Source organism: Balaenoptera acutorostrata, chromosome 11 (genome assembly GCF_949987535.1).
Source record: "Balaenoptera acutorostrata chromosome 11, mBalAcu1.1, whole genome shotgun sequence".
NCBI classification, from domain to species: Eukaryota; Metazoa; Chordata; class Mammalia; order Artiodactyla; family Balaenopteridae; genus Balaenoptera; species Balaenoptera acutorostrata.
The window spans coordinates 14,465,340-14,492,856 of NC_080074.1; the positions used below are offsets into that span (position 1 = coordinate 14,465,340).

General features: G+C 46.4%; 1 protein-coding gene across 4 annotated transcripts in view; it reads left to right on the forward strand.

Moving 5' to 3' along the window:
- Positions 1-27,517, forward strand: part of LARGE1 (LARGE xylosyl- and glucuronyltransferase 1) — a 604,481-nt gene that overhangs the window by 563,072 nt on the left and 13,892 nt on the right. For all 4 annotated transcript variants that reach the window (XM_007165714.3, XM_057556600.1, XM_057556598.1 and 1 more), the window contains exons 11-12: positions 487-650; positions 9,610-9,888. In XM_007165714.3, coding sequence (XP_007165776.2) covers positions 487-650; positions 9,610-9,888 — 443 coding nt within the window. The remainder of the gene's footprint in view (positions 1-486; positions 651-9,609; positions 9,889-27,517) is intronic.

Here is a 27,517-nt window from a genome sequence, read left to right on the forward strand (position 1 = left end):
TTGTTTTGTTTATGGGTTTGCGTTGTTTTTCTTTCCAATACCTGGTACAGAGGTTGAAATCTGTAGCTCTAGAGAGAGAAAAGCATCAGGTCACACAAAGGTACTGTTCCATTTGGTTTCCGTTACTCTGTTCTTAGACAGTTTCCCCCTGTTATTTGAAATTGTTGTGCTGGGTCATGAAGGAAAACGTTTTATGTTTTGTATAAGGACTTTGTGGTTGCTTATACATTTGTCAGTGCCACCACCATCACTGTTAGCTCAGAGGGTCTCATTCCTCAGAGGGTGAGGCAGCTGCCCTTTAACATCACCTCTTTGAAATCAGATTAAATTGCAGAGGAAGATGAAAACAGGATCCTGTCCTTCTCTGATTGGCCCATCAATAAGGTCCAATGGGTAACAAACTCAGGGGAGAACAGGGCACAACAAACAGGCAGGCCCTCTCGGGGATCTTCTTCTTGTTTCCAAGCCCTCTTGCCTACCTTTCAGCTCCAGAAGCAGCTCTCTGAGCTGGATGAGGACGACTTGTGTTATGAGTTCCGTCGAGAGCGTTTCACCGTCCACCGAACCCACCTGTACTTCTTGCACTACGAGTACGAGCCCGCTTCAGACAACACGGACGTCACCCTGGTTGCTCAGCTCTCCATGGACAGGTAAGCAGACGGGCCCTCACCCTCCACACAGTCGCCTGGCCGCCGCCCTGCACCCGGTCGGATGGAGAAGGGAGAGATGGCCTCACAGGCTGACAACATTGAAGCCTGATAAGATAGGGCTTATGTCTCATCCCCTCTCCAGCACTGAAAACCAAGGGCTCCTGTCTCTTGATGGTGCTGGTTGTTTCTGAGGATGAAGAATTGATTCTAAAAAAAAGAGAGCTCTACTGAAATTACCTCAAGGAAAGGGGGAGTGTATTATAGGGAAACACATGGGCTGGACCCACAATTGCTGCTGGAAAGCAATTGCTGTTTGTTTTCCTTATATGCGTGTTGATGCAAGCATCATTCGTGGAGCCTTTATCAGGAAGTACTGATGTGATCCCTGCCCCCATGCGGCTCATGGTCTGTTGCACTGATTCTCAGCCTTGACTGGGGACAAATTGAATCAGCTGAGGAACTTTTAAAACAAATTCATGGTCAGGTTCCATTGCAAACCAGTTAATAAGTAAGAATCTTTGTGGGGTGGAGACCTTGAGTTGTTTTAAGTTTGCCATGTGCAGCCAGCATTGAGAAAATGGGACTAGCGGTATAAAAACAGTAAATAATTAAGTCAAATGATTATAATTGTGATCAGTGCTTTGAAGGAATGAAACACATATTATCAATGTCAAGTGAGGGACCTTCCTTAGGTGGCATGGTCAGGAGAGGTCTTTCTAAGGAGAGGACATTTCTGCAGAGACTTGAGGATGAGAAAAGGAGTTAGGTATGTGAGTTGCTGAGAAAAGTTTTCCAGGCAGATGAAATAGCAAGTGCAAAGGCCCTGCAGTAGGAAGGGCCTTGTATATTCAGACACCTGATAGAAGACCAGTGTGACTGAAGCATCACTTGAGAGGGGGCTTGAGAGGAAAGTTGCTTGAGGTTAAGTTTATAAACATTAGAAACTCATAAAATATTTGGATTTTATTCTAAACGTGGTTGAGAACCTATTGTAGAAATTTACACAAAGTTTTATGCTGTAACTTAGGTTTTTGAAAACATCTCCCTGGCTGCCAGGAGGTGAATGGATTCAAAGCCTTTCAGGGCTCTGCAGTTTTTCTGTACCTGGCCGTCCTATGTGCCTTCTGTGCACCTCGGCTAACCAGCTTCCTCTTTGATTTACTGATGTCCACAGTGGCTGCCCTTGCCCCAGTTTCCTTCATGTCATTCCCCCTCGACTCCCACAATTAGGAAGGGAGTTTGATGGTCTCATTCTGTCTTTGAGCCACTTTGAAGATGCCTGTCCAGCCTATGGATGAGATTCCATGGGGTCGTTTTAGGATTAAAATGAGTTAACGCCTGTAAAGTGCTGAGGACAGTACCTGACACACTTAGTAAGTGTTCAATAAATGTCACTTGTGATTAGTCATGAGTGATTGAAGAATGAGTGAACAAACAAAGGAACAGCACTGGGACACGAAAAGGTTCACAGACAGTAAGCAGCCTGGGAGTTCGGGAGAGCGAGGGCGACCTTGCCTCCGGAGGCAACCGGGAATGATGCGTGCTGAGAGCGGCTGTGGAAGCAGGTTCCTTTTTGCTTTGTGGGTCCCTCTGCTTATTAGCAAATGACGGCTCACAGAATTAAATGGCTTCATGGCTAGTGGTTTCCTGGAGATGCACAGCCTCCGGGACACCTGTACAGAAACTCAGAGAACTTGCTGACCATAACAGGTAACAAAGACCCAACGGCATAAAAAGGACAAGCACAGAGCTTCTGGCACTGACTGGGTCCTTGACCTGCTGTGTCATCTCAGGAAAGGTCTTTCCTTCCCGTGGCCTCAGTTTTCTCATCTCCAAAATTCACGTGATTGCTCAGCAGATACTACGTAAGCATCTATTACAATCATGTGTCAGGCTGCTGTGGGGCTGGGACTACGTAAGAAGACCCTATTCCTGCCTTCAAGGACTATGTAGTGTATTCAGAGTTCAGACCATGTATTCGTTTTCTATTGTTGTTTAATAAATCACCACAGATGTTGCAGCTTTAGAAACACATTTTTTTTTTCTTTTTTTAATTAGACAGTGTCTGGGTCAGGAGTCTGGCTATGTGTTAGCAGGTTCTCTGCTTGCGGTCTGAGGCCTGAAATCCACGTGTTGGCTGGGCTGCAGTCTCATCTCGGAGTCAGAGTGCACTTCTGAGCTCATTCAGGTTCTGGCAGAATTCAGCTCTAGGACCGAGGTCCCCGTTTCCTTGCTGGCTGTTAGCTGGGGCCCTTCTGAGCTCCTAGGGGCCACCCTCAGGTCTCAGCTGTGTGGCCCTCTCAGCATAGCAGCTTACTTCTTCAAAGCCAGCAGGAGAATCTCTCCAGTCTGTTATATGACATAGTCACAGGAGTAACATCCCATCGTATTCCCAGGTTCTGCTCGCACTCAAGGGAGGGGTGCTACAGGGTGATACACCAGGGCAAGGGCAGGAGTCTTGGGGCCAGCCTAGAATTCTGGCTGGCACAGGCAGGGAACAGGTTCTGACGACAGAGAGATGCTGCAGGAGAAGCCCCCATCCTGGCCGGGGCAGAGGAAGGAAGAGAGAGCGTATGTCCCCGAGGGAGGCTGCGTGGACTGACAGCGGGAGGCCCGTAGGGAGAGGAGGATCCCCCTGCCAGCCCCCAGGTGGAGCGGGCCGCATATCCACAGGATGGAGACGGTGCCGGGCCCTCTGGGGCACACACGGTTAGAGCTTAGGTGCTTGTGCCTAGGGTGAGGGTGAGGAGAGCAAAAGATCTCGGCCAGGTGGGCAGGGCTTGGGGAAACCGGGAGAGGTGGCCAGCCCTTCCAGCTCAAACCTGCCAAGCTCCCCAGTGAAGCTCCATGAGGGACTGGCCTAGACCAGTGTCCCAAGTCACCCCTCCCCTTCCTTATCAGCCTGGGTGTGCACACCCTTCCCCACCAAGCACAACAGCAAGTCACCCGCCATAACAGTCGCTCTTTACATTTATTTTTCCTTCTCCTCTATGCCATTTCAAATGAAAACAAAACCTAATCCTTGATATTCGTGCTGCATGATGGTCTAGATTGGTCTTCTGTTCTCCAGGCAGCATAAATGTATCTCAGTCCCCTCAGACGAGGCACCTGAAGTCCAGATACTATGACCTGGCCAGGTGAGTGAGTTCCAGGTGATCCCAGGTTCCCATCAGAGCATCCTGGTTTTCCGTGGTCACGTTCATGACTGCTATTCGTACATTCAGTTTGTCACCAAGATACTCCTCATGAAGATCAGTAGCCAGTGGTTACCTGCAAACTCAGGTGAAAATGTGAGACTCTCTGGGAAAGCCCTGGGACATATTTACATTCAGTCAGTACTTGCTAGGTCTGTGTTCTCCGACCACAGCATCTGCACATGGTAGGTATTTAGGAGAGAGAAAGTGATGTAGGGGGAAAAAAAGAGAGGAAGACTTGGGTTCAAAGTCGAGTTGCACCACTTCCTAACCGTGTGAATTTGGGCAAGTTATTCAGGCTACTTGAGCCTCACTCTACTTACCTATGAAGTGGCAATAATATCGTCAAGTTCACAGATTGCTGCCTGGGTTTCATAAAGTAAGACGCTGGAAAGTGCCCAGTGATTAGCAAGTGGGCCACGAATATTAGCACACTTTCCTTAATGTTTTTCACCTTTATGCTGGCTATGGCATTTGCTACCCAGAATTTACAAACAATTAGAAGACAAAAATTTTTAATTATTAACAACTCAAATCCATCCTTATGTATACACTTGTTATTAACAAAAGAATACCGACAGGACAGAGCCCCTCTTTCTGCGGCCACCCCGAAGCATCCAGCCTGGGCTGCAGGAAACCCAGCAGGACCTCCCCTCCCAGCCCCGGCACCTCTCACATCTGCTGCAAACACTAACCTCAGACGCCTTCCCTTCGGGGCACACGCATCCCCCAGCATGGCAGGCGGGTGATTCCCCCTAACGCGCTGTGACAAGCAGTGCCATCCGGACAGTACCTCAGAGAACCCAAGGAATTCCACACCCTAGCAAGAGACACTTAGCGGGACATAATCAGAAATTATAAAGCAGCCGCACAGGTGGATGAAGACGGCAGAAATTCCTCCTTCCACGCCGCCATCCCACATATCCAATTACGATGCAGCAGGCTGACTGGTGCCTGTTGGATTGATTTTTAATTGAGGAAACATTTCGGGTGTGTTTGTAAACCTTTGAGTCAGAAGTAGGCCCTACGTGAGTGCCACGACGAATTAGGGGCACCAGCATGCAGGCTCCCGTGCCCAGCTCCCTCTAGAATTCCGTTCAGAAAGAATGAACGTTGCCTGCTGCAGCTGTGGAGCTGGCAGGGCGGCTCCTCGCCCAGGCTCTCGCTCAGGAAGCTTCCCTCCCATCCCAGCAGCGGACGAGAATGGTTGAAAGGACGGAGCGGGCTGGTTAGGAGGGATGCTGATTGCAGCATCCCTGCCACCTGGCCGGGAGACGCTTGCTCTGTTTCCTGCTCCTTGGAAGAAGTCCTTGAAGTAGCAGCTACGGTCCCAGGGAATCATGTGGCTGATGGGCCTTCTCTCTGTTTTCTGCAAGCGGGGGAAGGAGAACATGAGCTGAGCTAATGGGGTCCCATCCTGTCGGTCCCATCCCTCCGCTGGCAGCACAGCATCTTCTGGGAGCTTGTTAGAACACAGATACAGGGACCCCATCCCAGGCCTGCCAAACGGGAATCTCTACAGTGGGTCCCAGGGATCTGTGTTGTAATAAGCCTCCCAGGTGATCCTGAGCCAGCTGAAGCTTGGAAAGCATCGTTCTAGAGAGCGAGAGGTACTCCTTTCCCCATGTGACAGCCAGGGCGATCTTAATCTGGTCACATGATGCTTTCTCATTGCCTTTAGAATAGTATTAGAGCCGTCCACCGTGACCTTGAAGGCCCCATATGACCCGGCACCTGCCCAGCCCCCAAATCCTCCTCTCCTTCTGCCCCTCACTTGCCTACGTGCCATCCACACTGGTCCTGTTTCTTCTTACTTGAGCGTGCTAAACTCTGTATCCCAAGGGCTCTTCCCTCTTCTTGGAAAGCTTTTCACCCAGGCTTTCTCAAGGCCAATCCTTCTCATGATCTGGGGCTCACGTTGACCTCTCCTGCAGGCCTGCCCTCACCGTTACTCTTTATCCTGTTTCCTGTTCTGTTGCCCCTCTGGCACTCAGTTCACTCTTAACTTACCTTGGTTTGTTTATTCCTTCTCTCCAGAAGTGCAGGAACCTTGTCTTTCTCGTTCATTCTGGGGCCCAGGACAATACCTGCACATTGCAGATACTCGCTGGATATTTGTTGGAGGAGCACGTGTTTCAAAGGGAGGAGTTGAACCTGAGGAGGAAATGACAGCTGTCACGTACGAGTGCCTGCTGCACCTCCAGCTCTGTGACACGCACTTGAGAGTCATAAGTAAGCAGGCTGTTCACACAGCGGCGCTCGCAAGGTTCCAAGAGCAGCTCCGGGCAAGCCCCACCAAACAAGCACTTTTCAGCACCCCTGCTTGCATCACGTTGCTAATGCCCCGTGGACCAAAGCATGTCCCATGGCCAGCCCAGAATCAGTGTGGCGGAGGGTATTACCAAAAGGTGTAGATAGATAGAGGGAGAGGAATTTGTAGCCATTTTGTCATCGACAAAGGTATTATTATCCCCTCTATGCATATGTGGAAATGGAAGCTCAAAGAACTATTGTCACTTGCCCAGAGATACTGACACAGGTCAGAGTTCAAACCCAGTTCTGCCTGAGCCCAGAACCCCCAGTTGCCCTCTGTACCCCGCAGCCTGCCTTGCTCTGTGTACCAGATTGGAGTCGTCTGCCTTGTAGGGAGTGGGTTCCCCATTCCAGCAGAGGCTGAGTGGCCACCTGCCTGGGCTGCTTGGCCAACTGACATTCTAGAATTCCCTCCAACCCCAGTCTTTTAGGTTTCGAATTGGCCATCTCCCTGCCTGCTCCCTTTCACCTACACAGACTGTCTGGGGCTTCCTGTAGGACTCCCTGGGGGAAGCCCTGCTTCTTTCTAGGTCTTCCAGACATATCTCTGGCCATTCCTGAGCCTTTGCCTTCCTCGTCCCAGCATGAAGCGATGGCGAGCGCTATGGGGGAGGGGAGAGAGCATGGGACAGAGCATCAGGACAGGGGTCCCCGTGTCAGCCCTTCCTCTCGTACACGGTGTGTTCTTCTGCAGGTCATGCTCTTCTCTGAGGCCGAGGCCTTTCATCATAACAATGTTATAATCAGACTAAAAATCTCAAAGATTCTTTCCAAACGGGTAGGAATTACCCATTTTTTGAATTAATCTTTGTCTCTGAAACACTCTCCGTTGGCCCAGGTCCTTGCTGTGCCAGGTCCTTTGTCTTCCTACGTAAGACACCGAAGAGAGACTCGGCACAAAACTCAACAGGAACTGCACAGGGACAGACCTTAGGGAATAGGTGTGGGGAGAAACAACCAGGACAAGGATGGAGAGACTGGGGGATCTTGGACTCCAAGAGAGACCAAGGAGGAGGAGGAAGGAATAGAGGGAAGCTGACACCAAGGTTAGAACACGTGTCTGTCTGGGGAAACAGGTGATGAGAAGATATTTGGGGACATCTTTCTCAGCCAAAAACCGGTTCATGTTGAGTAGTGGTCTGGTTCCCTGGCACTGGGGTCAGACCTGGGTGCGAATCCAGCCCCTCCACTTTGTAGCTCTGTGACTTGAAAGAAGTCATTTCACCTCCTGGAGCTTCCTCACCTGTAAAACAATGATGAGAATCTCCACTATGTTTATAGCATTACTGTAAATGTTACAAATGACAACAGCCAAAATGTGTCGGCACGCTGTGAGCAACAGATAAATGGTAGAGACGTATTGTCTCATGATCACGCTTTATGTATCATCATCATTACGATGAACCTCGCTCAGTTTGTCTGTTTGACTGTTGTTCGGGTCCTGGCAGAGAGCTTGGTTTTAAGGGAAAAGAGAGACTGGAGCTAGTGGCGGAGAGACAGAAGTGATTGTGCTATGATTCGTTTTCACTCAGTCAGTTTCTTTGGAACATCTGGCACCATTTCCTGTGGAGTCTGCATGGATATGATGTTTGTCACATCAGCAGCTCCTTTCTCCTGAGAACCCTAAGTATTTTGTGTCTCTGTTCTCTCTCTAAACTTTTCGCAGAGGTGGGAAGATGGGGCCGGACCAGGCAGGGCTTGCTCCCTGCTTGGAAAACTCCAGGGCAGCGGGAGAATCCACAGCAGAAGCTGGTCTCTCTTCACACATTCAGACATGCCGCCTGCATCCACTCCCTTTAGCAGCTCTGACGTCCACATAGTAGAAATTATCCTTGCCCCGTACTCCCCAAATCTTAAAGGATTGGTACAAACATCTCTCTCACCCAAGTGCAGAGTCCTCCCATTTTGCAGACAGTGCAACTGAAGTGCAGGTGGGATAATTCAAAATCCCAGATTCTCAAGAGACCAGCAGAAACCAGGGCCCTTGTAGCAGAGGCCGAACACAAATTTCAGTGAAATCAAGCATTGTGGAGAATGTAGTGCCTCTTTCAAAACTGGCTGGGGTCAATTTGATTAACAAGTGCTATAAAGTATGAGAAATGGAGGGCATTTTACCCTGATGAATATCTTAATCCTCCTTAGTGAAAGAGGAAGCACGCAATACCAATTCACAGAATTACTGGGAGGAAACTGAAAGTCCATCAGGAAAGCCATTGACACAAGATAGGTGTGCCCATTTTCTTTTGCTTAGAAGCATGGAAATGCATGGAATCTATTTCCTGGTAATTGTCCGAATAAAGTGGGCATTCTGACCAGGAGACTGCTGATTATGTACCTCTTGCTGGGTAGGGAAAAATTGAAATAGGCTTTTGCTGTTTCTTAACCATAGATTTTATGTACCAGGCACTTCTAATGCTTCTGGGGGGTGGGGGGAGGGAACATTTTTCTAGATTTCTCTTCAGACATTTTTGCAGAACCCTCTTGGTTGGGAGCATCTTTCGTTTTTTCCTCTGGGCTCTGTTCCCACCCCACCCTCACTCTCCCTGGCTCAGCGCCTCTCCGGTAGCCTTGCAAAATTGCCTGGCGCCCTGGAGCAATAAGCGCTCTGAAAAATGAAGACACTGTCACCCCAGGCTTGCTTTTGTCCCCAACATTCACATGGTTTTTTTTCCTTGCCTTTGCCAGACACCCAAGAGTATTTTCTTCTCACTGTCTTCAAAGTCCTATGCATAAACCTAGCCACACACATTTGGTGCAAGTCCAAAAACCAAAGCTGACTGGACATGTAGAGCCTCAATTCCTACATCAGGAAAACGGGGGAAATGACAGATGGGGCACAGGGTTTGGGGGAGAATTCTGGGAAGTGTCTGGTGCATAGTAATGAGTCAGTAATTGTGTTTATTATTACTCTTGTTTTTACTGCTTGTTTTAATGCTCCTTGTAACTCATGGCCTCAGTTTGGCTAAATCTCCTATGGCTGGTCCCTGCTTCAGGGGAGTGGTAGGGCTGCTGTATACCTTTGCTGAGGGAGAAGGAGAGGTATAGGAGTTTTAAGCTGGAAAGGGATCTTTACATCATTTCATGTATTTTTTTCCCACCCATTATTGAAAAGAGGAGTCTGAAAAGAAAAAGCTTAGTATTGTGGGATGTGACTCTCTCCCTATCACCCCTCTGGTTGGAAGCATTCAAAAACTAGACACAAAAAGGTGAGTGTTTTTGTGCCCATTTTATAGATAAAGGAACTGAGGTTTGGTTCTTGGCCTCCATCACACAGTGATTAACATTTAGAGCAGGGGTTTGGATTTGGAGCTGACTGACCAACGGTGGATGAAGGTGGAGTTCCCCAGCCCCAGGCTAGCAGACGGGACGAAGCGGGGATACACAGATGACACCCGTATACGCAGATGAGGCCCGCGCATGCGCGGATGGGTCAGGTTTCCCGTCTCTTGCAGGCTCCAGATGCTCGAGGCCATCTGCAAGCACTGGGAGGGGCCCATCAGCCTGGCCCTCTACCTGTCGGACGCTGAGGCCCAGCAGTTCCTCCGCTACGCACAGGGCTCTGAGGTGCTCATGGGCCGCCACAACGTGGCCTACCACATCGTGTACAAGGAGGGCCAGTTCTACCCCGTGAACCTGCTGCGCAACGTGGCCATGAAGCACGTGGGCACGCCCTACATGTTCCTGTCCGACATCGACTTCCTGCCCATGTACGGACTCTATGAGTACCTCAGGTGAGGACCCATGGGGCTCAGGCGCGGGCAGTGCCGGGGCCAGAACCCCCTTTAGGATCGTCGTCTAGTCCAATGTTCCCTCTGTCGGTGGGTCAGCCAAGACCCAGAAGGGGACAGCACCGGCCCAAGTCCACCCATAGATAAACGGCCCCTGACTGCCGGGTTTGGAGGGGCACTTAGGCTATCCAGTGTCTGCATTTTTACGATGAACAGACTAGAACCCCAGTTGGCCTCATGAAATGTTTATGGCAGAGCTTGGTCCAGGAAGCATCTCCTGTCTCCCAGTCTAATGCTCTTCCTATAGCTTTTATGAAAACATATCATTCCTCTTCCAATTTTGGATCCGACAGCCTTCATCTAACCATTCTAGAAAGATCACTGCCTATTCTGGAAAACAAATCAAAGTGGTGGTGATGGCTAACATTTATTGAAGTGCTCGCTGAGTGCCAGGCACTGTTCTGAATGCATGACAGGTGGGATTTCATTTCCTTCCCTTGCGGAGTCCCTGCCACGGGTACTATTATCATTCTTTATGTTCCCAGCGGGAGACTGGGAGCGAGATGGGGAGCTCACAGTAAAGTGGGAGCTGGGGTCAGCCGGCCTGACTCTCTGTGACTCCTTTCAGCTCTCCCCATGGGGGGCGGGGGGGGGGGGAGGCAGGGGGGGCAGGCGTCCAGCAGCTGGGGAAAGCTCTCAGCTTGTTGCGTTTATTATGGAATAACAAACCATCTGAACTGGAAGGGACTGTAGAATTCACCTAGCCCAAAAGTCCCCATGTGAGCAAGCTAAAGTCACAAGATGTAAATGGTCAAAATTTGTTTTAATCCTTTATCACTGTCGTTTGTCAACACGTGTTATCTCTGCTGCCGAGTGAGTACCTTCCTGATCCAGGTACCACGAGGGGTGGTTTGCATATATTAATTGTCCTGCTGGAGCCGCACATCAAGCCCAAAAGGCAGGCATGGTTACCCCCTCCCTTTTATTGTGGTGAACGGTGAGGCTCAGAGAAGCAAAGTAACCTGCTCGGGTGCACCTAGGCTGCTCCAGGATTTGAACCAGTGTCTGTCGGACCCCAGGTCTGCAGCCCGCCCTGCTTCATACCTGTCTGACTGTCCCAAACAGAGCAGGGTCTGAATTCTCTCTCTCCTGGTCTCTTGCCCTCCCCGACTTCCCTCCCTGTGTGTGTGTGTGTGTGTGTGTGTGCGTGCCTGTCTCTGTCTCTGTCTGTCTCTGTCTGTCTCACTCTCAGAAGAGCTCCCACAAGAGTCTTTAAACCTCTGGTACTTTTTTATGAGTTCATCAGTTTTTCATTAGAGTTCTGAAAATGCTTATTCATTCAGTTCAGCAGTACAGTCAGTTACCAGAAACCTGTACTTGTCAGAGTCTTTTCCATGAATTTCTTGAAGATGAAACTCTTTTATAGGAACATATTTGCAAAATCATCAGAGTACACCCAGAACTGTCTGTAAATGACAAAAGACTTAAAAATGACCATGGTTAAAGATTTGATGAAAGTTCATAATAATGCAGTTGACAAGAAAATTAGTTATTTCTGAGATATACATTTTAAAGTAATAACTAGGATTATTACTTATAACATTATACCAGAACATATAAGATTTTTAGACTGATGAACTCATAAAACTGCTAACAAAAGATCAAGATGAAAAAAAAGAAATTAATTACATGGGACTGAGTGAACTGATGAGGATGAGTATAATTTTTGTGACTTTCTGTCTGAATTAAAAAAAAAAAAAATCCCACAAGGACTCAGAGGAAAAGAATATACAAATCAATTTTCACTGCAAAGTAAAGGAGCTGTTACAGTGGAGGATTACTGGACTGAATGTCAATATTATGACATAGTATAAGTGTGTTTCATGTTTGGTAATTGCAATCATTGTTGCTTTTGTTGTGGTCATCCATGTACAATGCTTGGTGTCAGTCTATCTATCTCTTGTAAAAATAAAATACAGTGTGTGTGTGTGTGGAAAAAAAAAAAAATGCAAAACTAGAGTTTAAACAAAAAAAAAAACCTCTGGTACTAAAGCCAGAGCATGGATGTGATACGAGCTCCCTCCCTGCCCTGCTCTGTAGATCAAGGGAAGGCAGGCTATTCTCTGTCCACTTTCTGAGTCAGGTTTCCTTCCAGGGTTATCTTGGGATGCCATAGCATCAGTCTCTCCCCTCTGAGCAGCTGGAGTCCCTTCCAGACTGTCTTTATTAAGAACAACAGGTGATGAGAAAACCGTAGTTCAAAGAGTCATGCACCGCAATGTTCATTGCAGCTCTATTTACAATAGCCAGGACATGGAAGCAAACTAAGTGTCCATCGACAGATGAATGGATAAAGAAGATGTGGCACATATATACAATGGAATATTCCTCAGCCATAAAAAGAAGTGAAATTGAGTTATTTGTAGTCAGGTGGATGGACCTAGAGTCTATCATACAAAGGAAGTCAGAAAGAGAAAAACAAATACCGTGTGCTAACGCATATATATGGAATCTAAAAAAAACAAAAAACAAAAACGATTCTTATGAACCTAGGGGCAGGACAGGAATGAAGACGCAGACATAGAGAATGGACTTGAGGACACAGGGAGGGGCAAGGGTAAGCTGGGACGAAGTGAGAGAGTGGCATGGACATATATACACTACCAAATGTAAAATAGGTAGCTAGTGGGAAGCAGCCGCATAGCACAGGGAGATCAGCTCGGTGCTTTGTGACCACCTAGAGGGGTGGGATAGGGAGGGTGGGAGGGAGACGCAAGAGGGAGGGGATATGGGGATATATGTATACGTACAGCTAATTCACTTTGTTATAAAGCAGAAACTAACACACCATTGTAAAGCAATTATACTCCAATAAAGATGTTTTTTAAAAAAAACAACAGCAGGTGAGCGACCCCGAATCAACATAACCCTGTCGGGGAGGATGAGAGGTGTCTTCCCAAAAAGCATCGGCTGTGGTAGGGAGCAGCATGAACCCTATAGGACTCCTGACCCTGCAGGGACTCCAGGAATGGAGCTGTCTTCCAGCTCCAGCTGGGCCTTGGGATCCCAGTGTGTGGAGTGAGGGCGCCCCCGTGTGGCCAGACAGCACTTTCAGCCCCTGATTCCTGTGAATTGTGAAACCTCTGCAGCTTGCAGGATGATGTCAGACTCTGGGTGTGTCAGGAGGGGCTTCCAAGGGAACAGACGGTAGGGGTGAGGGCTGCCCTCCCCCAGCAAGAGAGAGGCTTCGCTATCGGACCACAGCCCACCTTCTGGGGCTCTTCTGCGGGAGCACCCGCAGAGACTTCCTTCCAGCTTGTTGAAGGTGAACTGGCCCCATCTTAAAAGTCTGTGGTCTCTGCTCCCCCATCCAAAGACTATATAATTTTGCCTCGTGGGCCTCGTGATTTGAAAAACATTACACATGAACAGACTGTGTTTTATGTCATCTTCGTATGTTTTATTGATCAAAGACATCAATAACTGCTAATCATGACCTTACCCAATGTGAGATAACTGGTATTGCCCATTAATTAGCATTTCCTTACTGCACAGTCACCTGAAGTTTGAGTTGGCCTTTAGCCACCTCCTCACAAGAAGGTGTGTGGTTCCCCTCACGCATTTTGAAAGATTGCAGATTGCCCCTGAAACCCCATTCCTTTCTTCACAGGCCCTATAGGAGTGCAGAGACCCTGAGTTGAGAATAACTGATCTTGTCCAGTGCTCTTTTACTGCACATGTGAAAACAGACCAGAGAAGCAAAGCGACTTCCGTCTAGAGTGAAAAGAGAGTGGGACTTTTCGGATTCTTTCTTCTCCATCCATAGTATCCATTCATTTAGTGAGTAACCATTTACGAGGCACCTTAGGGGCCCCCATATCTGTGAACCACACAGATAGGATCTGTGAATCCTAGAGCTTTAGACCAACAGGAATGACAGTTGAGCAAAGACGCAGACTCCTTAGGTACTGTGATAGGTGTGTCCTCTCCCAGGGTTATCAGCCTCATCTAGGGGGGAGGCAGTATAGGAAAGGATGTCCTGGAGAGGTTAGATCTAAATGGAGGCCTGAGGCTGAGCTGGAGTTGGCCAGGAGAGGGGACGATGTTCCAGGTAGAGAGAGAGATCCATTCTGGAGAGGCAGGTGGCCAGAGCCCTGATGGGGAGAACAGCAAGAGATGATGTGGCCAGAAATGTAAGCCAGGGTGGGTGCCTCAGGACTTCTCATAAAATACGCTAAGGAGTTTGGGCTTTATGAGGTGGGGTGGGGGGGGTGGGTACTGGAAGATCACTGAGAGAATGGCATGATTAGATGTGCATTTAAGGAAGATCACTCTTGTTGCATCAGGGAAGGCTCACAGTCAGTAGGGCCAGAGGAGATAAGTTAGGGGACTCTTGTGTTCATTCTGGTGAGAGATGTTGGAGGCCTAGCGAAGGAGTCAGAAGTAGCAGCAGAGACAGGTAGATGGACCAGAGAGAGATTCCGCAGCTGGAATCAGTAACTGTCTGCAAAGGTGGCTGGGCTTTGGAAGGCAAGACAGGGAACCTCTTTCAAATGTTGTCACCTGAGACTTCCTTTTCAAAAGCCGGTACCTAGAAGTCCTGCCTGCTTTGGCCTGTGTCTCGTGCTGGCCCCCTCTTGGTCTGCTGTGCCCACGTCCTCCCTGGACTAAGCAGGATAGCATGGCATTGACTCTGAGTGTCACGGTAGACAGGCACCTGCTGCAACCCTGGTTCCAGCTCGCACTCTGTGCCGTAAAAAACTGTGTGACTTCCAACAATTCTGTTTTCTTCAACCTGTTTCCTCATTGTGAAATGAATAAATGGACTTATGTCAGGAGTCACAAACACACATGCCTGCTGGGGCCAGGACCTTGGCCTAAAGGAACCAAGGATGCTGAGTACAATTCACTAGGGAGACCGGAGCCCCCATCTCAGGCAGCTGCCACCTCTGCATTCTGATTGTGGAATTATTGCTCTGGAGAGGATAGAGGGCAAGGCTAAGGTCTTCATATTTTTCAAGAGGAGCTAGAAATGCGGATTTTCATGTTTTAATTTTTAGTGTTGACAACTAATTTTTTTAAAAAATTTAAACACTGTTGAGTCAGACCAAACATGTCTTCAGGATGAATAGAACCTTCTCATCCCCACAGACCACCAGTTTGTGACCTCTGACCTTTTTTATAGCTACTTTATTTATTTATTTATTTATTTTTGGCTGTGTTGGGTCTTCGGTTCGTGCGAGGGCTTTCTCTAGTTGCGGCAAGCGGGGGCCACTCTTCATCGCGGTGCGGGGACCGCTCTTCATCGCTGTGCGCGGGCCTTTCACTATCGCGGCCCCTCCCGTTGCGGGGCACAGGCTCCAGACGCGCAGGCTCAGTAGTTGTGGCTCACGGGCCCAGGTGCTCCGTGGCATGTGGGATCTTCCCAGACCAGGGCTCGAACCCGTGTCCCCTGCATTAGCAGGCAGATTCTCAACCACTGCGCCACCAGGGAAGCCCACCTCTGACCTTTTTTAAAAAAATTTTATTGGAGTATAGGTGATTTATAATGTTGTGTTACTTTCTGGTGTACAGTAAAGTGATTCAGTTATACATATACATATATTCATTTTTTTTTAGATTCTTTTCTCATATAGGTTATCACAGACTATTGGGTAGAGTTGCCAGTGCTATACAGTAGGTCCCTGTTGGTCATCTGTCTTATGATATAGTAGTGTGTGTGTGTTCATCCCAAGCTCCTGATTTATCCTCCCCCCACCTTTCCCCTTTGGTAACCATAAGTTTGTTTTTGATGTCTATAAGTCTGCTTCTCTTTCGTAAATAAGTTCATTTGTATCTCTTTTTATCATTAGATTCCACATATAAGTGATAACATATGGTATTTGTCTTTCTCTGGCTTATTTCACGTAGTATGATAATCTCTAGGTCCATGCATGTTGCTGCAAATGGCATTATTTCATTCTTTTTTATGACTGAGTAATATTCCGTTGTATATATGTACCACATCTTTATCCATTCCTCTGTCGAAGGACATTTAGGTTGCTTCCATGTCTTGGCTATTGTAAATAGTGCTGCAGTGAACATTAAGGTGCATGTATCCTTTTGGACTATGGTTTTCTCCAGATATATGCCCTGCCCAGGGGTGGGACTGCCAGATCATATGGTAGTTCTATTTGTAGTTTTTTAAGGAACCTCCATAGTGGCTGCACCAATTTACATTCCCACCAACACTGCAAGAGGGTTCCCTTTTGTCCACACCCTCTCCAGCATTTATTGTTTGTAGACTTTTTGATGATGGCCATTCTGACCGTTATGAGGTGCTAACTCATTGTAGTTTTGATTTGCATTTCTCTGATAATTGGTGATGTTAAGCATCTTCTTATGTGCTTTTTGGCCATCTGTATGTCTTCTTTGGAGAAATGCCTATTTAGACCTTCTGCCCATTTTTTGATTGGGTTTGTTTTTTTGACATAGAGCTGCATGAGCTGTTTGTAAATTTTGGAGATTAATCCCTTGTCGGTATGACCTCTGACCTTGATCATTTCTAGGAACTAGAATTTTGAGAACTGGTAAGGAATACGATTCTATCAGAAGTCCCAAATAAGCGTGCACTATCCTTTTCATGTGAAGATAACCATATTGACTTCCCATTAGCTTAAGGAAAAATTTCTTCTGTGTGAGGTAAGTGTTACTACAGGTGACCAAACTGAGGCCCCAGAGAGGTTAAATCTTAGTGTCAGAGGAGGAAGGTGGCCACCCCCTCTACAATAGCCTGCTCATTAACGGAAGGGGCTAGATCCCTCTCAAAACTCAGGATACCGGAGCAGGCTGATTGGCAGCCCTTCCATTAGACCCCCAAACACTTACCCATATCACCCCTTTTGGGGAGCCTACTTGGTTACCAAAAAAAGTTCAGCATCATAGCTCCCTGAGCAGTTGCTTAGCAACCAGCTATTATCATAGCAAAAACAAACAGATCAACTGGAAAATAATGAAATCGGTTATATGCATGGGCATAGCTGCAGAGTTTCACTAAAATATCACTCCCACCCCTTCACCTGTGTCTTCTAAAAAATGAGGGTGGAGATGTGCAGCTTTCACTCCTGATTTCAGAAATGTCAAGTGAAATTCAGCAGGCATGGCGGAAGTCACGCAGACCTGCCTTTGCCTGCAGGTTCTACCGTGCTTATCAAGGATGTGACTCGGGGTTGCTTATTTCGTCTCCCCAGTCCTCTGCTTCCTCAGTTAGTAAAGGGGCTAGTAATAGCTTCTTGCAGGGGTCTAGTAGGTGTTCAACAGAAGTTAATTTTCTGTGCTTTGGCCCATTCTCAGCACTCAGAACTGAACGTCTTTGCCAGGCCCCCGCCCATAACCCCCACTGTTACGAACTGCCGCCTTCAGTACAGCTTGGTAACTTCGTGTAACCATCTCTTTTTTTTTTTTTTTTTTTTTAATGAAATGAGAAACTATATACTCATGCTCATTCACTCCAAAAACTATTGAGTGAGCACCTACTATGTGCCAGGCAGTGTGCTGCCTTGTGACAGTGCTGTCTCTGGATTCGCTCGACCTGCCTCTCAACACTGAGCACTCCTTACTCAGCGTTTACTGGACCTTGGGAAAGGTACTTAACCCTCAAACTTTCCACCTATGAAGTGGGGATCATATTCTTTCTTCCCTCTTAAGGTTCTGGGAAGGTTAAATGGAATAGTACTTGGCAAGCACCTAGCACATGCCTGGCATGTTCTGCATTCCACGGATATACACTGTGCATCTGCCATGACCAGGCTCTGTTCTAGGCACTGGGGCTTTCGCGGTGCACAGCACAGGCTGGGTTCCTGCCCTCATGGGGTTACCTTCTAGGGGGCACTCCAGCTGCACGCCCTGCTGCTGCTCTTGTCATTATCAATACAGGTACAGAGATAAAAGATGATACGGGAGCTCAGACTCACAAGATGACAACCCAGTGTGGGTGGGCTGGGAAGGCCTTGAAACTAGGTGATAGTTCAGTTCAGGCTTTAAGGACTAATAGGTATAAAGGCATGAAATATCTTGGCATGTTCAAGGAATGTTCCAGAATGGTAGAGGCCTAGACAGCTCTGTCAGCTGGGACGTCCCACATCCATGAGACTGGGGCAGGTTTCTCGCCTCTTTCTCGAACCCAGCAGAATCCTCAGCTTTGTTCAGTGCTTGAAGCTTTAAACCTCTGTGCTTTGCTTTGCAAATGTTGCCTCGCTTTCGAGGGGACAAACGTGCCACGTTGGTTGAGACTATATCCTGAGAGTGTACAGGAGTGACAGATTCCAGTTTTATTGTGTTCTCTGCAGGATGACATCTAACCGCCCTCCCCCATCACGTGTCCCCTGGCACATGATGGCGGCTTTGTAAACACTGGTTGAATGAAGGACAGAAATGTGAACAAGGCCAGGGACAGGTGGCACCAGGAGAGGCCGATTGGCTGCTCGATGAGGGACATTACCAGGTGGCATTCCCTTGTGTACATTCGTCATTTTGTTTCTACTGTAGCATTTAACATTTATTGAGCACGTATTAGAGGCCAAGCACTGTTGCAAGCACTTTCGCATGTACTTTGTCATTTAACCTCATCGCAGTTCATTTAACAGATGAGGATGCCTGGGTGAAATAACATGCCCACGGGCACAGCATCACTAAGCAGACATCTTGCTTATCCTGGCTTATCCAAAGGCGTTCTGTGCTTACTGTTTTTATAATGTTTGTTTGTTTTATTGAAGTATAGTTGGTTTACAATGTTGTGTTAATTTCTGCTGTACAGCAAAGTGATTCAATTATACATATATATTTACATTTTTATATTTTTTTCCATTTTGGTTTATCACAGGATATTGAATATAGTTCCCTGTGCTATACAGTAGGACCTTGTTGTTTGTCCATCCTATATATAATAATTTGCATCTGCTAACCCCAAACTCCCACTCCCTCCCTCCACATCCCCTTGCCCCCTTGGCAACCACAAGTCTGCTCTCTATGTCTGTGAGTTTCTGTTTTGTACATAAGTTCATTTGTGGCATATTTTAGATTCCACATATAAGGGATAGCATATGGTAATTGTCTTTCTCTGGCTTATTTCACTTAGTATGATAATCTCTAAATCCATGCATGTTGCTGCAAATGGCATTATTTCATTCTTTTTTTATGGCTGAGTAGTATTCCATTGTATATATGTACTACATCTTCTTTATCCATTCATCTGGCGATGGACACTTAGGTTGCTTCCATGTCCTGGCTGTTGTAAATAGTGCTGCAATGAACATTGTGGTACACGACTCTTTTTGAATTATGGTTTTCTCTGGGTATAGGCCCAGGAGTGGGATTGCTGGGTCATATGGTAATTCTATTTTTAGTTTTTTGAGGAACCTCCATACTGTTCTCCACAGTGGCTGCACCAATTTACATTCCCACCAACAATGTGGGGGGGGGTTCCCTTTTCTCCACACCCTCTCCCACCATTTGTTTGCTGTTGTGCTTAACCTGTTTATTGATCCAAACGCCTGATGGGCTGATCTCTACCATCATCACGATGGCCATGATCATCCTCACAGGTTGTAGTTATCAAGTGCATTCTATGCGTTGAAGAGCTGTCTTAAGCTCTACATGAGATAATCCATTTAATTCATACAAAACCCCACAGCCGAAGTCCTAATATATCCCCATCTCAGAGAGGATAAAACAGTGGCACAAAGATGTAACTTGCTGGAGAGAACGAGCAGGTGAGTGTCCAGGTAGGGCCTGAATCTGGGCAGGCTGCCCCAGAGCTGCCCTCTGAACTGCAAAACTCTTGATGACCCCTCCAGTTAACCTCCAGCTCACAGCTAACCCGGGGCAGCACATAGAAAGCACCGCTGGATGTTCAGCCGTGATTGCTAAGAGCAAATGGGGCAGTGGGGTAATTAATTAGATAGGAATGAATAAGGATGTTGAGAAGGACATGAGACTCTGACTATAGAGTCCCTGTCACAGAGCCGGGCGCAGTCAACGATAGTTTTTTCTTTTATTAACATGCCCCCAAAAGCTCATTCTTTGCTTCTCTTTCCTTCCTGCCCCTCCCTGCCTGACAGCTTCTCCCTCTGGATGTGTTAATGCCATCAATTCAGGAACCACCCAGTTTTGCTGGCCCTGGGGGCCCCCCAGCTCTCAAGATGACTCTGCCCCTCTCTGCATCCCTGATGTGTCAGTCTCCCGGTGCCACGCCCTGTAGGCAGCTTTATCTCCCTCATTTGCAAGTCCTTGCTGTTGTCCCCACACACCTCCTGGAAGCCTGTCTGCTGGGAGCTCATTTCCTAGGCAACTATAATAGAATTTGAGCAAACCCCATTACCTGGCCTCCTGTGCAGGAGAGTGCAGCAAGGCCTGGGACGGGCTGTGCCCAGGTCTGCCTCCACAGTTATCTGAGCAGATGATAAGCACAGCTTAACTCTGCTCCCTCTGCCCTCTCTGCCCAGAGGTAGGTTGCTAAGTCCTGAAAAGTGTTATTCAGATGATTTCCCATTGCTCTGGTTGGAAGCCATGATTCTATCTGGTACTCTTGAAGGTAGGCAATGTAAGGGGTGTGGGGGGCAGCTGGGGACCAGGGGGCTTCTCAGAGCCACAGACACACATGTACACGTGCACATGCACCTATCTGTGCTTCTCACTGGTTGCTGGTGTCTGTGGCCACGGTAGCCCTGCTGCTCTTCACCATCTGCTGGCTTGCTCACTGGTTCTGTTTGCACCGCGCCCACGTAGTTCCAGGAATAAGCTGAAATCAGAAAGGTACGGGGGAATCTCAGCCTTCTCTTCAAATAGGGATCACCCCAACTGTGCCCGTCTACGCCTCGTGAGCCTCGTGGGAGGACCCGAGGGTGCAGGCAGCCTGTGCAGGCTGAGGAAGGGAGAAAGACGTTTACAAACCACCCCCCCCCCCCATGCACCTGGTGGTGTGCTAGGTGCTTGACAAATGTTTTTGGGGTTTTTTGTTTGTTTTGTTTTGGCCATGCTCTGCTGGCATGCAGGGTCTTAGTTCCCTAACCAGGGATCGAACCCACGCCCCCTGCAGTGGAAGTGCAGAGTCTTAACCACTGGACCACCAGGGAAGTCCCCAAATGTTATCTTTTTTAATCACAAACGGTATCATTTTTTAAATGCAAAAGGTAAACTTGATCAAAAGTCGTATGTATTTAAGTGGCAGAACTACAATTGCCACCCAGCTCTGTTGCTTCCAAAGGGCTCTCTTCACAGTACCACCCTCTCTCTCACATAAGACAACCGCAAATTGATTCCTTCATTCCCTGCGTATTTATTGCATGCCTGCTGTGTGCCTGACACAGTGCCAGAGCTAGAAACATAACCATGAACAAGGCTTATCCTTGACCTCAAGCCTAGCAGAGCTGATAGGTACATAAGCAGGCACTCTGCATGTTATTACTACTGCCACCACCCGCCATCCTCGGTGAGCAAAAAAGTCCAGGACGATGCCCACCATCCCTAATTATTAGAGAAATGCAAATCAAAACTACAATGAGGTATCACCTCACACCTGTCAGAATGGCCAGCATCAAAATATCTACAAGCAATATAACTGCTGGAGAAGGTGTGGAGAAAAGGGAACCCTCCTACACTGTTGGTGGGAATATAAATTGGTACAACCATTATGGAGAACAGTATGGAGGTTCCTTAAAAGGCTAAAAATAGAACTACCATATGATCCAGCAATCCCACTCCTGGGCATATATCCAGAGATAACCATAATTTGAAGAGATACATGCACCCCGGTGTTCATACCAGCACTATTTACAATAACCAAGACACGGAAGCAGCCTAAGTGTCCATGGACAGCGGAATGGATAAAGAAGATGTGGCACATATATACAATGGAGTATTACTCAGCCATAAAAAAGAATGAAATAATGCCATTTGCAGCAACATGCATGGACCTAGAGATTATCATACTAAGTGAAATAAGTCAGAGAAAGACAAATACCATATGATAATCACTTATATGTGGAATCTTAAAATATGATACAAATGAACTTGTTTACAAAACAGAAACAGACAGACATCAAAAACAAACTTATGGTTACCAAAGTGGAAAGGAAGTGGGGAGGGATAAATTAGGAGTTTGGGATTAACATATTCACACTACTATATATAAAATAGATAATCAACAAGGACCTACTATATAGCACAGGGAACTCTACTCAGTATTCTGTAATAACCTATATGGCAAAAGAATCTGAAAAAGAATGGATACACGTATATGTATAACTGAATCACTTTGCTGTACACCTGAAACTAACACAACATTGTAAAACAACTGTAATCCAATATAAAATAAAAATTAAAAAGAAAAGTCCAGGACGAACCAGTCCCAAAGAAGATGTAGCCCCATTGTCAAGGGGGACACATCAAGGCCAACAGAGGTGGGCAGGGGAGGTGCAGGGAAGCAAAGTTCTCTAATTGGCTGCACACAAAGCCTTAAGAGAAAGCGTGATACTGTTCTGGGGTTTCAGAAACAGACACACACTCCAGCACAAATTTCTTTCCCTCCTCCCATTCCTTTTAATATAACTTGCCTGTGAGTGAGTCCTGGGAACTTGTATGAGCATCGCTTGGATTCCTTACAACACAGGGTTGATTAAACAATGGGCTCTCTGACATTTGATGCTGTGGACATCCGAGGCTCTGAGAGCCGACGTCTCATTCTCTCCGGGCATCCTGACAGCAGCCCCAGTGCCTTCGGCCCCATGGTTCCAAGCAGTTTGTCACCTGTCAGCACCAGCCTCAGCCATTCATTGCACCAACACAAAGAAATCAGCCCAACCACTTCTGTTATAGGATGGAAGCTCTCGTGTCTAGAGAGTGAGGATCTCCATCGCTGCCCAGGGAGTAGGGGCAACGAGATGTGTCCAGATGGTAACCAGCATCAAGAGGGCTGATGCATAAAACAATTACCCTGATCAAAGCCCAAGAGGGTGGGAAGATGTTCTCCAGAATTCTGGGACGTTGTTCTAAAGCTAAGGGCAGCGGGAGTGGTCTTTAGCACCAAGTGCAGAGAAAAGTCAAGAAAGATGAGAAAGGAGAAGTCTGTTGGATTTGACAATGAGGGGCCATTGCCAACCTTGGCCTGATCCAAGGAGTCAGAGGTAGACTGTAGTTGTTAGAGAAGCTAGTGGATGGTAAAGAAAAAAAAAAAAAAAAATCACCAACGCAGGAGGCTCAGTAAACCAGGAGGTCAACACCCGTCTCTGCACCTCCAAACGCTGCCTGTGTTGTGGCCTCTGCCCAGTTAGCTGCTACAACGTGGGATCCACCATTGGGATGCCAAAGGAGCATCAGCGTGCAGGCTGCAGCCTCCTGCCATCTCCCTCCGTCCCCTTCCTAACCTCTCCCACCAACTGCCTTAATCCATGAGCTCCAAGAAGCTCATTGCTCTAGCTGCAAAGTCACCACATTAACAGACTTGGTCCACATAGATCCTGTGATTATTGATCTTTCCAGGCTATTTCTACACTGGTGCAGCCTTAATTCATACAATGATGATTTTATCATCATCATCATTTGTTGTTTTAAGGCAAATTACTTAACCTCTCAGAGTTTGAATGTCTTCTTCAGTAAACTGGGAATACTAGTACTTATGTCATAGTATATCAGCAATGATTCAAGGAGTAATGCCTATAAAGTGCCTGGCACAGTGCTTGTTACTGAAACGTTGAAGAAATACAAGCACTTTTGATTACTGTTTATTGACCACTTACAATGTACCAGGTGTGTTCTAAGAAATTCAGTTCCCCCGAATCCTATATGCTTTCTTATTTCCAAATTTTGCAAATACCTTGAACCCCCTCCCCTGAGTGGCTAACTTCTGCTTTTTTTTTACTTATTTATTTTTGGTTGAATTGGGTCTTTGTTGCTGTGCACAGGCTTTCTCTAGTTGAGGCAAGGGGGTGGCTACTCTTTGTTGCAATGTGCGGGCTTCTCATTGCAGGGGCTTCTCGTTGCGGAGCACGGGCTCTAGGCGTGCGGGCTTCAGTAGTTGTGGCTCGCAGGCTCTAGAGCGCAGGTTCAGTAGTTGTGGCGCACGGGCTTAGTTGCTCCGTGGCATGTGGGATCTTCCCAGACCAGGGCTCGAACCCGTGTCCCCTGCATTGGCAGGCAGATTCTTAACCACTGCGCCACCAGGGAAGTCCCACTTCTGCTTTTTAGAACACAGCTCAACCAATGGCATTTTTCACAGAACTAGAACAAAAAAATTTTGAATTTATATGGAAACATAAAAGACCCCGAATAGCCAAAGCAATCCTGAGAAAGAAAAACAGAGCTGGAGGAATCAGACTCCCTGACTTCAGACTATACTACAAAGCCAGGGTAATCAAGACAATATGTTACTGGCACAAAAACAGAAATATAGATCAATGGAACAAGATAGAGAGCCCAGAAATAAATTCGTGCACCTATGGTCAATTAATCTACGACAAAGGAGGCAAGAATATACAACAGAGAAAAGACAGTCTCTTCAATAAGTGGTGCTGGGAAAACTGGACAGCTACATGTAAAAAAAATGAAATTAGAACATTCTCTAACACCATACACAAAAATAAACTCCAAGTGGATCAAAGACCAAAATGTAAGGCCGGACACTATAAAACTCTTAGAGGAAAACATAGGCAGAACACTTTTGCACATAAATCACAACGGTATCTTTTTTAATCCACCTTCTAGAGTAATGAAAATAAAAACAAAAATAAACAAATGGGACTTAATTAAACTTAAAAGCTTCTGCACAACAAAGGAAACCATAAACAAAACGAAAACACAACCCACAAAATGGGAGAAAATATTTGCAAATGAAGTGACCAACAAGGGATTAATCTGCAAAATATACAAACAGCTCATGTAGCTCTATGTCAAAAAAACAAACAAGCCAATTGAAAAATGGGCAGAAGAACTAAACAGATATTTCTCCAAAGAAGACATACAGATGGCCAATAGACACATGAGAAATACTCCACATCACTAATTATCAGAGAAATGCAAATCAAAACTACAATGAGGTATCACCTCACACCAGTCAAAATGACCATCATCAAAAAGTTGACAAATAATAAATGCTGGAGAGGGTGTGGAGAAAAGGGAACCCTCTTGCACTGTTGGTGGGAATGTAAATTAATACAACCACTATGGCGAACAGTAAGGAGGTTCCTTAAAAAACTAAAAATAGAACTACCATATGAGCCAGCAATCCCACTACTGGGCATATACAAGGAGTTCATGCAGCTCAATAAAACAAACAAACAAACAGCCTAATCCAAAAATGGGCAGAAGACCTAAATAGACATTTCTTCAAAGAAGATATACAGATGGCCAACAGACACATGAAAGAATGCTCAACATCATTAATCATTAGAGAAATGCAAATCAAAACTACAATGAGATATCATCTCACACCGGTCAGAATGGTCATCATCAAAAAATCTAGAAACAATAAATGCTGGAGAGGGTGTGGAGAAAAGGGAACCCTCTTACACTATTGGTAGCAATGTAAATTGATACAACCACTACTGAGAACAGTATGGAGTTTCCTTAAAAATCTAAAAATAGAACTACCATATGATTCAGCAATCCCACTCTGAGGTATATATCCAGAGAAAACCATAATTCAAAAAGATACATGCACCCCAATGTTCATTGCTGCACTGTTTACAATAGCCAAGACATGGAAGCAACCTAAAAGTCCATCCACAGATGAATGGGTAAAGAAGATGTGGTATATATATATAATCAATATTAGTCAGCCATAAAAAAAAGAATGAAACAATGCCATTTGCAGCAACATGGATGGACCTAGGGGTTATCATACTAAGTGAAGTCAGAGAAAGACAAATACCACATGATATCACTCATATGTGGAATCTTTTTTTTAAAAAGATACAAATGAACTTATTTACAAAAACAGATTTACAGATATTGAAAACAAACCTATGGTTACCAAAGGGGAAAGGTGGAGGGGGAGGGATAAATCAGGAGCTTGGGATAAACACCCACACACTACCATGTATAAGATAGATAACCAACAAGGACCTACGGTATAGCTCAGGGAACTCTACTCAATCCTCTGTGATAACCTATATGAGAAAAGAATCTTAAAATGAATGAATATATGTATATAACTGAATCACTTTGCTGTACACCTGAAAATAACACATTATAAGACTGTACTCCAATAAAATTAAAATTTTTTTAAAATGTATCATCTTAACCCATCTATACATTAAGTGTATAGTTTAGTGGCATTAAAAGAATATTCTCATTGTTTTGCAGCCATCACCATCATCTATCTCCAGAATTCTTTGTGCCTTCAAAACTGAAACTCTGTAACCGTTAAACAATAACTCCCCATTCCCTCTCTGCTCAGTGCCTGATAATCTTTAGTATACTTTTTGTCTCTATGAAAAAATGAAAAGGACACAGCTCAGTGATGGGAAGTTCCACACCAGAGAGCCTACACTTCTGCCTCTCTCCCTCCCTCCACTTTGGGCTCTGTCAGGACAGAGGTTATATCTGTTCACCCAGCTCTGGACTCAATATTTCTGTCTGGCTTCATAAATATTCACTAATTAATGAATATATTATCTTAGTTCTCTTAATAACCAAGCCTGTGAAGTATTTATTATCATCAAGATAAGGAAACAAAAGCCCAGAGTTAAGAAAATTGCCCATGATAACACGATTAGTGAAGTGGTGTTGAGATAGAATCAGCATCGTCTGATGCGGAAGATCAAGCTCTTTTTCTCACTCTTCAGCCTCTCTTCGAACTGGCAGCCCCTGAGAGAGACCCATTCCCCACAAGGGTTGAAAATCGTTTTAGTTGGCTCCTCTTGAAACATCGGAATATCTGGCCATCCCATAAGGTAGCACCTGTATTACATCAAGGGCCTCGTGATTGACCTCCCAGCTTCTACCCAGGCGACCCTACAGTCGGCTCTCAACACAGCAGCAGAGTGATTCTTCTAACACAGAAAACAGATCCTCTGACTCCCCAGCTCAGAGTTCCCTGGTGGCTCCCCATCTCACTGAGGAAGATCTCAAGACCTTTGTATTAGTTTCCTGTTGCTGCTGTAAGGATGCTGAAAAGGGTCTGTGGAGGCTAAAATCCAGGTGTCAGCAGGGCTGCTCTCTGGAGGCTGTAGGGGAGAATCTGTTTTCTTGCTGCTGGGAGACCACCCACCTTCTTGGGCTTGTGGCCGTGTCACTCCAGCCTCTGCCTCCTAACTCCCTCTTAGAAGGATCCTCTCTGTTACACTGCATCCACCTGAATAATCCAGGATGACCTTCCTATCTCAGCATCCTTAGTCACATCTGCGGAGTCCCTTTTGCTGTGTAAGGTAACATAGCTGCAGGTTCCTGGGATTAGGAGGTGGTTATCACTGGGGGAGAGGTGGGGGAGGCATTTGCCCACCACACCCTTCCGTGATCTGTAAGGTCCTGTATGATCTGCAGCACCCTCTCCCTCCCCCATGGCCTTTCTGGTCCCCTTCCTAGGTACTCTCTCTGTTCCTTACTGTGCTCTTGTCATTAGGACCTTTGCACTGGCTGTTTCCTTAACCCAGAAAGCTCT